Consider the following 14,888-nt stretch of genomic DNA (forward strand, 5'->3'; position numbering starts at 1 on the left):
ATATCAGCAATTCATACACAAATACATCAAAGCATCCATCACCAACGCGCGCGCGCGCACACACACACACACACACACACACACACAGAGACACATACACGTGTGTCTGTATGTGTATTACTCAATCAACGTTTTCGCCTCTATTTATCTATTTTATTTTGAAAGACTTGCCTGGAAGTCATGTTGGTACAATTTCAAACCATTGACTGCAGCGCGAGCCCCGGGCTTCAAATAAGGAATCCGGCTGTTGCTGCGCGCGGACACACAGGCAGGCAAGGACGCTCCAGAGCCGCGAGCTGGGGACGGCGGTTCCCGAGACACGCGCGAGCCCTCTTTGATGCGCCGCTCCATTCAACGATCACATTCACCTGGATGGCTGTGCGACCTGCGGACGAGAGAATTTCAGATTTGGAGAATAACTTTTCTCAGAGGAAATCATAGAATTTGTGGAATTTAACTAAATAAAATATTACTGTCTTAAAAAGAGGATTTTATTTTCACATTTAATGAAGAGCGGGGACGTTATCTTTGGGAACAATGTAAGAAAATAACAGCGGCAGTCGGGATTTTTTGTACCTGTTTCTTGCATAGGGCGCGCAGTCGGAACTAACAGACATTCAGAACTCCTGTCTGAGTTTTAACCTCCTCTTCATCCCAGTAACGTCACATTTATTTGGCTCAGTATAAGAAGAGATTTCCGTTCATTATCATACTTTTTGTGGACTTATCTTAGGACTTACCGTCTTTTGGAATTGTCGAATCCCCGTGAATGCACCGAGCTCTGACCATTGTCATTATGCATCAGATGGACTGGTAACTTACTCAAGGTAAAATGTTTCTCTGTCCTTTAAAAAATGTAACTCTTGCTGCTAACTATGAAGTTTAAGGCACACATATGTCATCAGCACAGCTAGTTTCGACGTGTGTGCACTTCTTGTTTTGTTTTGTGAATTAACATTAGGCGTTTTCCCCTTTTTGTTGCCACAATAAAAGAAAAAAAAAAGATACCGAACTCGCAAAATACCTGTAGATTTATTGTGTTGCAACCCCTGTACTGTCCAGTGTAGTTGAGGGTATATAGCGCTGTATGCTCAAGTCACACCCAACCGTGCTGCGCTCAGGGAGTCGCACCGCTGTGGACAGTCGCTGCCTGAGCTGGTGAGCCCCAGAGGATGGAAGAAGGCGCGTTCCTCTAGGGAGGAACCGCCACTTATCTCCGTGTAATTTAACAACTGGTCGCTCATTCACAGAGGTTAAACTGGAACCAGAGCGTCATTTAGGGAATTCCGAGAATGAGTAAGGACAACTCTTATTCTGACGATTAATCTCAGCAAAATAAATTTTTTTGTAAATATGCTTAACTTTACTTGACTCGTTGCATACGCGCGTTGTTGAACACGTATTCTCAGTGTTATTTTTTTTTAAAATGCATTTCTAGATACAGCGATGTTAGACCCACCAGCTGAAATACAAGTCTTGCATGCATTTTCAAAGCAGTGTGAAGCTTTGTCAGGGAGAGAGGGTTACATTTACACGCACTTATTCTGATTTGAGTTTGACATTAATGTTTTCCAACAAACAAACAAAAACAAACAAAATCCCCTGTACCTATCCACAGTGCTTACTGGAGTATGCCTTCTTTTAACATTATGGTATGAATAAAGACACAGCCGGTGTAATCATCTGTGCCCCTTTTGACATCATCTAGCCTTTATTTGTTTCCTTGAGCCAATTTTAAACCTGGATATAATAATGAATGTTTTTATGCTTTATGGATTTTACTTGCAGTAAAACACAACAAATGTGCTCAAACTGTGTTTAGTAATAGGTGATGACAAAGCAGGGTGAAATCCTAGCAGAGGTGAAAGTAGAGACGGTGCAGCCACATGAGCGCTTTGAGCCCATCTCTGTGGCAGTCAGCCTGCTATCACTCACTGACCGCCAGCAGTCCTATTTGCCAACAAAATGGGTTGTCATTCACTGTCCCCTTCTGGTGCAAGGAGCCTCCCTCATCTCTGCTACTGCTGCAATGTCCAGTCTTGGATATGCAGCATGAATGGTCGGCTGCTGTTTCTGTAAAACTTCAGAAATTGTATTATTATTATTATTATTATTGTTATTATTATTATTATTATAATTACCGTTATCATTGGATTTCCTTTACTTTAAAAATAGTTAAAGTGGTAATTGCTCTTCTCTGCATATCAAAATATTAAACTCTGACATGTCAATTTTCCACATCATGCTAATGGGGGGCTCTAAAACGCAGTCAGTTCTCGGATAAGACTTAAGTCAAGAACCACCACGACAGGGAACATATAATCCCCACCCTTATAAGTTCCTGTCCCTGAAAAACTGTACTGTATATTTTAATTTAAAAAAAGTGTGGCATCTCAACAAGTGATCTAAGGTTGAATGATGTTATTGAAAAACAGCCAAAAAAACTCTTGATACTGGGAATTCTTGTAGGCCTTGCACCTTGATATGTTTTATACTGAAATGTCGTTTCTACCCTGAAAGTATCAGAACTCTGTGATTAATATGAAATATTTGTATCAACATTTCTGAGCTTGAATCAATATCTGTTCAACATGATATTGTGTAAAAACCCTAAGGCAATAAAACACCATTAGAACTCAGAATAATGAAATTCTTGTTGGCTTTGAAAAGCCCGATGCTGCGTATGCATTCCAGGTCAGATGCAAACAGTAGGCTTGAAAAGGTCACATTATATTAAATACACCCTTGCCGCTTGATTGCAAATGTCCTCTGTGCATTATCCTTTTGAACTCAACTCTCTGCTCTCCTTTATTGATGCATTTAACACATGTAAAATCCCCATCACTGTCAGGAACTTTAATTCAGCCCATGACCCTCCAAGCTCACCAAACCTTACTTTGAACCTATGCCACTGTCTCTGTTTAAGACATGTTGCATTCTCCAAAATCTCATGGTTGTTGTTTTAACACATTTTGACCTCTTCTTATTCTTGATTTTTAAGTTAAATGTTCAGATGACTTAAATTTGTTGGCTCAGGTTAATAACCCTGGGAGGTCTATATCATGACTGCCAATGACGCCCAACCACAGCCACAACTATGTGATCAGATAAAAGCAAAATATACTTTTTAGATTTGTTTTAAATGGGTCAGTTAGAATCATTAACAGTTGTACCCGATTGTCAAGATTTGGAAGAAAAAAAGGGTTAGTAACAAAGCAAGCACTTTGTGACTGTGGAAAGGAAGAACTACCTTTTAACAGGAAAAGGCCTCTGTACACTACAGGGGCAAAGAAGCAGAATTGAGGGTCATATGTCAACACAGAATTAATTCTACTAAACAGTTTAACTACAAAAGAAACAAAATGGTTGTTTAGACCTTCCAAACACTGACTGTGTTTTTCTTTTCGTTTTGTCATTGAAACACAAGTGCGGGTTTATGCGACTTTGCCAACAAATCCTCCCAACGGGTGCCACAAAAGTCAGCCGAGAGCCAAGTGTGTGATCCTTTGTAAGCATATGTATTTCTGAGACAGCACCAGGTCTGAGAAGTCTTGTCCCACCCCCTCCCAGGTAGCAATATTAGCGGTCAGCTGTTTCTTCTTTGCGGGAAAGAGAGCAGATAACAGAAATAGACTCAACAGTAGTGCCCTGGCAGGCACGGCTGGCTCCGAGTCACAGGGATGAGACAAGCCAGCAACACAACGCAGGCCTTTTCAGAAGCATTCATGCATGTTTTTAGCCTACATGTATTCCTTTGTTTCTGCATTTTACAGTCTCCTGCAGCTTTGGAAAATAACCGCACTGTTGACTTGTTCCCTTCCCTAGCTCTTCGCATCCACTGATCGCTCTCTTTTCAAACAAAGCTGCAGTGTCCAAGGGTGTGTGTTCTATCATATCTGAATTTGTGACATCAGAGGGATGAAGAGGAAATAGTGAGTCGAGGGGAACAGAGGGAGCCATTGAGAGGGGAGATGAATAGATGGGTGACGAGGAGACAGTCTGTGGGATGATAGAAGATGCATTAAAGGCGAGCTAGAGACAGAGAGCTGTGTGGCGTGACACACAGTCCCTTTCTGCTGCCTCGGAGCTCCACAGATCACTTTTGTGTGACACCCATTACATTTTGGAGTAAATACACAGCAATCAGTCAGCAATGACAGGCTAGTCACACAGGCGCTTTAAAGGTGAAACATGTCAGCATCCAATGTCCTGAAAGTTTCTAATGGCTTCTCAACAGTACTGTGGGGAGGATATCTTTGCTTGAAGTGACTTAGAGGTTGACCAGATCCTGCAAAACCATTGGTTCCCCTAATTAGGGACAAAATGAGGAGCTTGGGAAGGAGCTTAATGAGCCTTGGCCAATGTGTGTGTGTGTGTGTGCGCGCAAGTGTGAGAGTGAAGGGGAACTGGCTGACAACCATGTAACCGCCACACTGACTTAACACAACGTGTGAAGCAGGGCTTATAAAAATAGTTGGCTGACTTGGAGGTAGGTGTAGCTGTAGCTTGAGGTCATGGCAGTGTGCTTTGTGGTCTGATGATTAGTTTGAGGCCAAATGCTGGCACTGACAGCTTTCTCAGACACAATGTTTTTTTTGTACATGATTCCTGACAAAAACAAGCACACTAAATAAAAATTAGAGCAGGCATACACTCAGTGTATGACTTTTGACAAGCAGTGGGTATGTAGTCACAGACTCCATTTTATGTGGTGGGGTCTGCCTGTTCTAAGGGAGATAATCACCTTACCTTTTGCGCCTAAATTTAGCACCAAAATATAAATTGGATATAAATGGTAAATGGCCTGCATTTGTATAGCGCTTTTACTAGCCCCTAAGGACCCCAAAGCGCTTTACACATCCAGTCATCCACCCATTCACACACACATTCACACACTGGTGATGGCAAGCTACGTTGTAGCCACAGCCACCCTGGGGCGCACTGACAGAGGCGAGGCTGCCGGACACTGGCGCCACCGGGCCCTCTGACCACCACCAGCAGGCAACAGGTGAAGTGTCTTGCCCAAGGACACAACGACCGAGACTGTCCAAGCCGGGGCTCGAACCGGCAATCTTCCGATTACAAAGCGAGCTCCCAACTCTTGAGCCATGATCGCCCATAAAAGGATGCTGTAAAATATTATTTTGATAGATATTTGCACTGTTTCTGCAAAACTTCAACTAATGATGTCTTGAAATGATGAGAGAAAAAACAAAACAACAGCATGGTTTGTGATGGAAATCGAGAACCGCTTCTTACAGAAAACCAGTAGTCCAATTCCTTGGAATTGTCAGTCTGTCTGCCTATCGATCCCGCTTACTGGTTCTTGCACTCGTGCTGCAATTGGCTGATTTCAGTTCACGTTTCACAAAAAGAAAAAGTGACACTTTAAAGTGTGGATATGGACATTTATGTTTTTAACTGCATCCAGAACACAAACAACCGCATTATGCTGCTAACACAACTTTGGTTCTTTGCATGCGTCTGCACAGGCAGCATGCTAATCCTAAACTAGCCCAGAACCCAGAGTGACAGCTGAGTGCATGCCGACCCCAGCAGCCAGACCCTGAAATTTGACAGGTAACAATCCTGTTGAAGCAGTCTCCTGCTACAGCCTCTATTCATGTGTCTAAAGCAGAGTCACTGTGGCGATCGCTTTTTATGCTGGTTTTGTTTCACATTTGTGTCTGTGGTCATAATTGTTGCCGCTGTGCTAAGTGTTTTAACATCACAGACTGTTGGACTTTGTGATTGGATATTGTTTTCAGGGTGAGAAAAGTGCTACTTTTTAAGTGATGAGTGTTTATGCACTGTACCCTGTTTATTTCTCTGCTCATTTACAGACAGAATGACAGCCATCTTTAAAGTGAAGGCAGCGTGTTGTAATCACTTAATCATTCCTGTGCTGAGGTGTAAAAGCAGGACAAGGTATCTGTTGTCTGAAAACAACTGTCTGAAGAACAGAAGAGCAAAACTGAAGCCAGCATCGGTGCACTGGTCACCAAATTTGTAGATTTCCTAAGTTTTTTTAAAAGTGCGTTTTGAAATGATACAATGATACTACTAATATTAGTAATATTATAAGTATTACGATTACTACTACTAACAATAATAATAGTAGCAGGAGTACTATACCCAGTCAAGGGCAAATGGCAGATACCTTAACTCCAATAACCAGAGAGGCTAAGCAACGAACTAAAGTGAGAAGAAAACAGCATAGTACCAGTAATGCAGACTTAAAGGCGGTCAGTGGTATAATTAAGTCTTTGGTTAGGAAAGCATGTTTTGCAGTACTGGTTTATTGATTTATCCAAGGCATTTGACATTGCTCACCATTCCAAAGAAAGAAGGCTTCAGAGTATTGAGCTATCTGAACAAGCAACGACATGATTTTACCACTGCCTTTCACGCTGAGGATAGTGTTGTTGAAACAGATTAAGGGCACCTGAGGCTTCAGTCTAAGTCAGGGGTCTGCAACCTTTAACACCCAAAGAGCCATTTGGACCCGGTTTCCACACAAAAGAAAACACTGGGAGCCGCAAATACTTTTTGACATTTAAAATGAAGATAACACTGTATATATTGTTTTTTTACCTTTATGCTTTGTGTGAACAATTAAGGCGTGTTGCTTATAAAATCCATGAAGTACTACAGAGAAAATTACATTTTATTTATGTAATCAACACATTTTGAACTCTTAAAGAAATATAACAAAAGCAAAGACACCCAGTTGAACTAAAATGATCCATGTAGCAAACAAAAACTGTTGTGAGCCGCCTCTCTTATATCGCCTTTGGGCTTTTGGAGCCTTGACCTGACTTTTAAAAAATAATTGGAAAAAAAGCACTATGCCGCGAAAAGATGAAAAATAGATATTTGCAAAATTCTGCCTAAATATGCATTTTACCAGGTTAACGTGTGCGGCGGGGCGTGGTCTGCAGCGCCGCTGCAGGGAAGGCGGACGCACCTGAGCGGCACCCGCAATCACGCCTCGCCGCCTTAAAGTCTGTGCTATCTATGCTGTTTTGTTGTCGGGCTGTGAGCTGAGACGCTACAGCCGGCTGTATGCGTACAGCAACCGTGTGTGAAAAGTGGTCAATAAAGAGATGCTGAAAAGCGTGTTCATGCAAACATCGTCGGGTCTGCCGTGATATGTTTACAATGAGACTTCAGCTCCCAAACCTAGGCACACCGCGTCTGCAAATCGGGGCTTTCATCTTTACGCAGGACTGTAAGCTGTCATCTGCGAGGCGTGAGCGGTTTTGTTTTTAACATAGTTCACGGTGGAGAACAGCTGCTGACATAATGTGGATCCGAAGATCCATAATTGACCTACCTGGGGTTGAAAGTCTCGATAAATGCACGGCGTTTCTGCGGGTATACCGTCTTCCGCTAGTGTGACGCTTATTTTGAAGGATGAAAAAATATTAGAATATAATTTTATTTTTATATTTATTTAGGGCCTATCACAATAATCTTCCAATTTAGAAGTACAAGTAAAAAAAAAAGAACCAACATAATCAAAATACACTTCAGCTAAATACTTCTAATTTATTTTCCCAAACCATGCGGAGCCGCACTATAAGGACTAAAGAGCCGCAGGTTGCCGACCCCTGGGGTCCGTTCTTCGTACCTCGCTTACTACATCCAAGATCAAATCATCGCGCTAACCTTGAGCTCGCTAATCCGGTTCTCCGAACACACCTGTTGTTGACGATTAGTATAGCTGGATGAAGTAATGCGAGATCACTGGGTGGCTTAAAAGGGGCTACGCATCGATAGTAGAAACATTGATCGGCAACCCTTTGATTGGTCGGCGAAGATGTAGAAGGCGCGCGCTCAGTATTTTACGGCAGCAGAGCAAGAACTCTTGATTGAGGGATATCAGGAGTTTCAGAGTTTAATTACAACGCAAGGGAACACCGCAAAGGCTGCAAAAGCAAGGAGAGAGGGCTGGCAGAAAGTTGCTGACAAATTGAACTCGTAAATAATTTATTATATCATATTCCATTATATCCTCTTTCACATTAGAGCCACAACAGGACCCACTAGAACATGGGAACAAGTAAAAGTGAAATATAAGAATATTCTACAGAATGGTAATAGTTATCACTTATATTGCTTTTAGTCTCTTGAAAAGAGACCCTGAAATAATCTGTTTGTTTGTTTATAACAGCAACCAAGAAAAGGGCAGAGCAAATAAAGACAGGTGGTGGTCCTGCACCCCTCGTGTGTATGTGTATATATGTATATATATATATATATATATATATATATATATATATATATATATATATATATAGGGAGGAGGAAGGACAGGAAGGATCCTGTCTATCCCGCAATATACGCTGAATTCTGGAAACTCTCCTTATCAATCTTGCACCTTCCGCAATGGGTTGCTCGCGTACAAACGGACAGGACATGGCTGCGACAGACTTCCCAAATCCACCTTCGCTTTTATAGCCGTGGTCTCTCATCTTGATTACACGAAGTAATTTACTATTACTACTCTAAAATATGAATTACATCTGAAATAATCAAATACATGTAATAGAATGATTACTAGTACATTTCCCTTTTTTTAGGAAATGACCTGTATGTATCTGTATGCAATCAATAAAAGAATCAAATACTGCATTATCTTTAGTTACATTGATAATATTTATTTATGGAGAAACAGTGGAGAAATATCGCTGTTGCTTTCGTATAAATGAAGCGGACATACCTGAGTGGCCGCGATCTAATCCTGTTTACATAAAGTAAGCCTGCTCCCGAGCAGGTTTACGCTTACGGATCTGTTGCTATGACAGCAAGTCCCGGATGGGCTTCGGAGAACCGAACGATCCAAGATCACGCGAAATCGTCAACAATCAAATCCAGCTAACTTACTTAGCGAGGTACGAAGAACGGACCCCTGGTCTAAGTGAAAAACAAAGCTGACTGTCCTGGTGTTCTTTATTTTTAGGTCATTAGTTATTTAATTGATGGGGAGAGACTCATGACTACGGAAGCCACCAACAAAATTGATGAGGACTTTCTGAGTAAACTGTGAACTCTTTTTTGTGCCTAAATCCAACCAAACAATAAACAAAAGCAAAATTAATTAAATGAAAATGAAATGTAAACAAAAAAACCCTCACTTTTGCACAATCAGAACTTGAAGACCTGGAGACCGCTTAGGTTAGGCAACTGAAACACTTAACTATATTTAAGTAACCAGGGGCCCGTTCTTCGTACCTCGCTTACTACATCCAAGATCAAATGACACATCCAAGATCAAATCATCGCGCTAACTTTGAGCTCGCTAATCCGGTTCTCCGAACACACCTGTTGTTGACGATTAGTATAGCTGGATGAAGTAATCTGAGATCACTGGGTGGCTTAAAAGGGGCTACGCATCGATAGTAGAAACATTGATCGGCAACCCTGTGATTGGTCGGCGAAGATGTTGAAGGAGCGCGCTCAGTATTTCACGGCAGCAGACCAAGAACTCTTGATTGAGGGATTTCAGGAGTTTCAGAGTTTAATTAAAATGCAGGGGAACACTGCAAAGGCTGCAAAAGCAAGGAGAGAGGGCTGGCAGAAAGTTGCTGACAAATTAAACTCGTAAGTAATTTATTATATTATATTACATTATATCCTCTTTCACATTAGAGCCACAACAGGACCCACTAGAACATGGGAACAAGTAAAAGTGAAATATAAGAATATTCCACAGAATGGTAATATTTATCACTTATATTGCTTTTAGTCTATGACAAGAGACCCTGGAATAATCTGTTTGTTTGTTTATAACAGCAACCAAGAAAAGGGCAGAGCAAATAAAGACAGGTGGTGGTCCTGCACCCCTCGTCACACCCTTTTTTGTACTGTGACATTTATTGACATTGTGGGTTTTTTTGTGTGTAGTTTTACATAACACTCCATCACTTTTACCTGTTCCCATGCAAGGGGTGACTGAAGCATGCACAGTAAGTCGGGAGTAAGTATATACAGTACAGTAAGTATATATACATATATATATAGAGAGAGAGAGAGAGAGAGAGAGGGAGGAAGAAAGTAAATAATACCCTGACGGGAGAATCGATATCTCTTTATGAGCACACCGTCGCGCTGAGCTAAAGGATCCTGTCTATCCCGCAATATACGCTAAATTCTGTAAACTCTCCTTATCAATCTTGCACCTTCCTTGCTCGCGTACAAACGGACAGGGACATGGCTGCGACAGACTTCCCAAATCCACCTTCGCTTTTATAGCCGTGGTCTCTCATCTTGATTGCACGTAGTAATTTACTATTACTACTCTAAAATATGAATTACATCTGACATGATCTACTACATGTAATAGAATGATTAATAGTACATTTCCTTTTTTCGGAAATGACCTGTATGTATCTGTATGCAATCAATAAAAGAATCAAATACATTATCTTTAGTTACATTGATAATATTTATTTATGGTAAAACAGTGGAGAAATATCGCTGTTGCTTTCATATAACTGCAGCGGACATACCTGAGTGGTCGCGATCTAATCCTGTTTACATAAAGTAAACCTGCTCCCGAGCAGGTTTACGCCACGGATCTGTTGCTATGACAGCAAGTCCCAGATGAGCTTGGAGAACCGAACGATCCAAGATCACGCGAAATCGTCAACAATCAAATCCGGCTAACTTACTTAGCGAGGTACGAAGAACGGACCCCAGGGCTGGACTGGGACAAAAAATCGGCCCGGGCATTTTGACTAGAGACCGCCCACCAGGATAGAGATTGAAATTTTTTTTTTTTTTTTTTTTTTGTCTGTCCCATTTGGTTCTTTAGCCGTCAGAATTGTTGTCTGAAGACCAACAAGGATACCAAATGGATTTATTTTGCCAAATGGATCATCATGGCATTGCCGTATTGGTCCATTTGATCAAACTTAGTTATTTTTATTTATTTTATTTTCAGTTGTTACAGATGGGACAGACATGACTGGGGATAGGAAAGGAGAAAGAAAGAGAGGAAGGAAAAGAAAAACAGAAGGGAAAAGGGACAGTGAGAAAGGGCACTTACAAAGACAAAGAAAAAAAATCTCCTGGATCACCTGTTGAGAGAAAAGAAGAGAAGACAAGCAAAAAAAAAAAAAACCAAAGCAACATACTAAACACAACACCATCACGTTAATCTAGCTAAGTGTGAACAGCAGTAAATACTAAATATTGAAAGTTGTTGTGCAAAAAAAAAAAAAAAAAAAAAAAAAAAAAGAGATTGAAAATGTGACGTCATTCAGGGTAAAACCGCAAAGTTCTGGGAACTTGAGGCAAGAGGTACTAGCGCATGAGGCTTTCAATTGAACTCAGTCACACAGCGATAAAAAGAAACCCAAAAATGGCAAGAAGCTGTTGTATTATTAACTGCAATAGCCGGTCGCATGACAGCCACGGGAAGCCGACGGGTAAAGAGATCGTTTTTTTTATCGGATTACGTCGTTCAAGAGAAATTTTTTAAGCCATGTTTCTGAAGTAAGAGCCGACGGATGGTCTGGATATACCAAATATAACCTCTCAGAACACTCCAGCTCACATGTTAGTCTGCTACAAGCATTCCCACAAAGGTCAGTGTTTTGTAGTAGTTAATACGTCAGTTTTCTTAACATAATTGGTGATATAGGTTACAAGCAAGTCTGGCGCTGAACAGAAATTGTCGCTCTATGCTTCTTTGTTTATTGTGCATAAATAGTGAATTGTCCTGACACAATATTGCGTTTCACTTCTGTTATTACCATGGTACACTGACAAAAACATATACTTTTATTCACAGGATAAAACAGTTGTTTTGTATCACTAATTGTCCAGTGCGATTACAGCATATAATATTATTGTCACTGCTACATTTCTGTAATGCGTACCAGAAATTATTTCCACTACTAATTAATTACCGTTGAGCTCAAAGGTTATATTAATAAACGGTTAACGAATGTGTATTTATGACAACAAATTGTGAGACTGGTAAACTTACCTTTGTTTGTACGATGGTCTTTCGTTCTACACGGTGCATTTCAAGGTCCTGTACCCATCCGTCGGTAAACTGTACCTGGGCTTGTTGCAGTGACCTCAAGTTACTAAAAACTTCATGAGTGTATGCACTCACTCCAAGAACCGTATAATTATAAATCTGAGCGTGGTGAAAGTTGGGCAGCACGCTAACGTCTTTTGTCCACTCTGTGTGCTGTAAGGGTCTGACCCTTTCACTCCTTTGATTTTTTCCTCGTATCTTTTCTTTGCCTTTTTGTCGAGTCTGTCTTTGTACGGACCGGCATTGTTCTCCTTAGTTTTGTACATTCCTTTTTGTGCGGCAAAGAAAAATCAAGAAGGTATTGGAACCGGAGAATGAACATTTTATGCGGTGCTGCAAATGCTTGCATTTGATGTGGTACTGGATTGTTTTGCCTCGAGTTCCCGGCATGCAATGCGCGAAAGTCACGTGATCTGTCAATCGCTATAGGAAAAACCTTAAATTAAGACCAAGAACACTAGAGGTGAGACATGATCATTAATTAATATTAAAATTAATAAATGACAGATTTAGTGATATTTTCATAAACACCTCCTTTCCTTTTTTTTTCTCCATTTTCTTTAGTTCGTCTATAAGATTGCTAAACAAGGGGCGGGTGCATCCGGCCTCCTCGGCTGTAATTGGTCCAGCCCAGAGTCGATCATGACCAATTGGCCAATCCAACACCTTTCATTATATATACCCTTCCTAAAAAAAAAAAAAAAAAAAAATCCATCGGCCCATAAAACAAAAAATCGCCAGCGGCCCACCGGGCAAATGCCCGGTATGCCCGATGGCCAGTCCAGCTCTGTAAGTAACATAAAACACAATCACAGGGACATGTATGTGGTTCGATTTATTTTATTGGGAATGTTAATGATGACATGATTATACACTGCACATCCTCTGTAATTGGAGGCACTTCCTCAGTTGCTACAGTTAGACAAGAACAAGTTCACTCTGTCCTTGAATCCAGTCAAAAGAAACTAAGTGCAGCTCTCAGGATATACAAAAGGCTGAATAACTAGTAGATTTTAACATTGCAAGCCTAACCAGCTGCTGCTGCATCCTTTCTTAGACACTTAAAATTCAAATGAACTTGCATTAAAGCGACTGGACTGCTTTTTACGTTTTTGAAGATGTTTCACCTGTCATCCAAACATTTTAAAACACCTTTTCTCTTCTTCAAAGGGTGAAATCTTCAGGTGCATTTTGAAAAAGTGCCACGCAGATTCAACACTGGTAGCAAATGTTTAACACAGCATTGCCATTAATATGCACTAGTTGGACATCTCTTTATATGCAGTAATAGGTTCACCCCTACCAGTTATTTATAAGGCCATGCTGGAGTTGTCTAATTATGTGTCTGTTTCAGTCTATGCTTTCAGTATGATTTAAGATTAAAAGACTCTCTTATCTGTCAGAACAGAACAGTTTTGGGGGTTTTCAGATAGCTACATGAGCTACATGGTAGCATTCTGTCCTGTTAGTGTTTGTTCTTCTTGCTTCCTTTGGCAGGCCTCTCCTTTAAATGAGTTTTGGAATCTTAGTAGACTTTTTCCATTTTTAGGCTTCGTGCTGTTTAAACATTTAGGCAGCTCTCTGGAAAAGGTGTAGCCTTGAGGTGACTTTCAGTGTCTCTGTCCTAAAGGACATGCTGCTCATGAATACAGGAGCTGTTTTAGAAAGATGGGCAGTTTTTTCATACACTGGGGTAAAGTCAGACCAGTGCTACGCCCTAGACCTTGTTTGTTTTAGGCATTAAAATGATTCAGTTTGACTTCTGATTAGCAGCCCATATTGGTGGAACCCTTGTGTAGTAGCAGTTACAGTATGTTGGATCTGCACTGCATGGCTGTGAGCTAAGGTCTTCAATTAGCACGATTCTCTTGGTTGATTGCTATTTTTATCTTCATGTTAGCAAGTGTGTAAGAGAAGCAGAGGAAACACCTTCACACCTCAGTCTGCTTCTTGGAAAACCTGTGATAACAAAAAGACCCAGCAGACTCTGTTGGGTCTTTTACAGTATCCACAGGTGTGTGTGTGGATTTTACAGTATCCACACACACACACAAAAAAAATTATCACAATATACATTTGAAAATTTGCGATAACGATATAACTGACGATATAATTGACACTAGACAAAATACTTTACAACTCCACAACTTTATTAGTGCAAAAACCCCATCAATGTATTTTCACTTAAACAAGCAGCTGTTTTTTGTGCATTAAAGTTATATAAAATTTAACAGTGCAAATGCAAATCCTTGCTGACAGTTTAACCAAAAGGCATTTCCAGTGGAAATTGGCGACATATCCTCAGCATAACCATGTATAATATCCACAAAACTTAAAAGAGTTTATACACACACAATACGGTAATATTATGTTGAAGCACAGTAGTATCACTCCGCGAGGCTCCTGCCTACGATAGCCATAATGCTCCGACAATCCATCAGGCGGTGCGGGTTCGTAGCTTAGGAAAGTCGTACTAAAACATTTGATAGATTTTCGAGCGCCGTGTACATAAAATCGTTTCGAGGTCAGTAAACACAACCAGAATTCATACATAAGGCACATGGGATTATAAGGGACACTGTCGATTTTCAGAAAAATCAAAGGATTGATTTTAAGTGTGCCGTATTTTCCAAACAACACGGTAATAGCGACAGCCTGCTAGCATGCGCTACCAAAATAGTGCTTTGTTGTGTATCTGACGGACGAAAGCTAAACCAGTTCCACACCACTGAAGTTGCAGCATTTTTACAAACCAATTCTGGTTCATCCGTTTCATTTAACGATCCATTTTCGCTCTTCTCATTCTGCGTCACCACCATGTGCGTATGTAAAC

The 14,888-nt window shown here is 40.8% G+C and overlaps 1 protein-coding gene across 1 annotated transcript in view; it reads right to left on the reverse strand.

Moving 5' to 3' along the window:
- Positions 1 to 227: 227 nt before the first annotated feature.
- LOC116311843 (adhesion G protein-coupled receptor B1-like) overlaps positions 228 to 14,888 on the reverse strand; it is a 73,588-nt gene continuing 58,927 nt past the window's right edge. The window contains exon 14 of the mRNA XM_039619456.1: positions 228 to 385. Coding sequence (XP_039475390.1) covers positions 228 to 385 — 158 coding nt within the window. The remainder of the gene's footprint in view (positions 386 to 14,888) is intronic.

The sequence above is a fragment of the Oreochromis aureus genome, linkage group 11 (genome assembly GCF_013358895.1).
Source record: "Oreochromis aureus strain Israel breed Guangdong linkage group 11, ZZ_aureus, whole genome shotgun sequence".
NCBI lineage: Eukaryota > Metazoa > Chordata > Actinopteri > Cichliformes > Cichlidae > Oreochromis > Oreochromis aureus.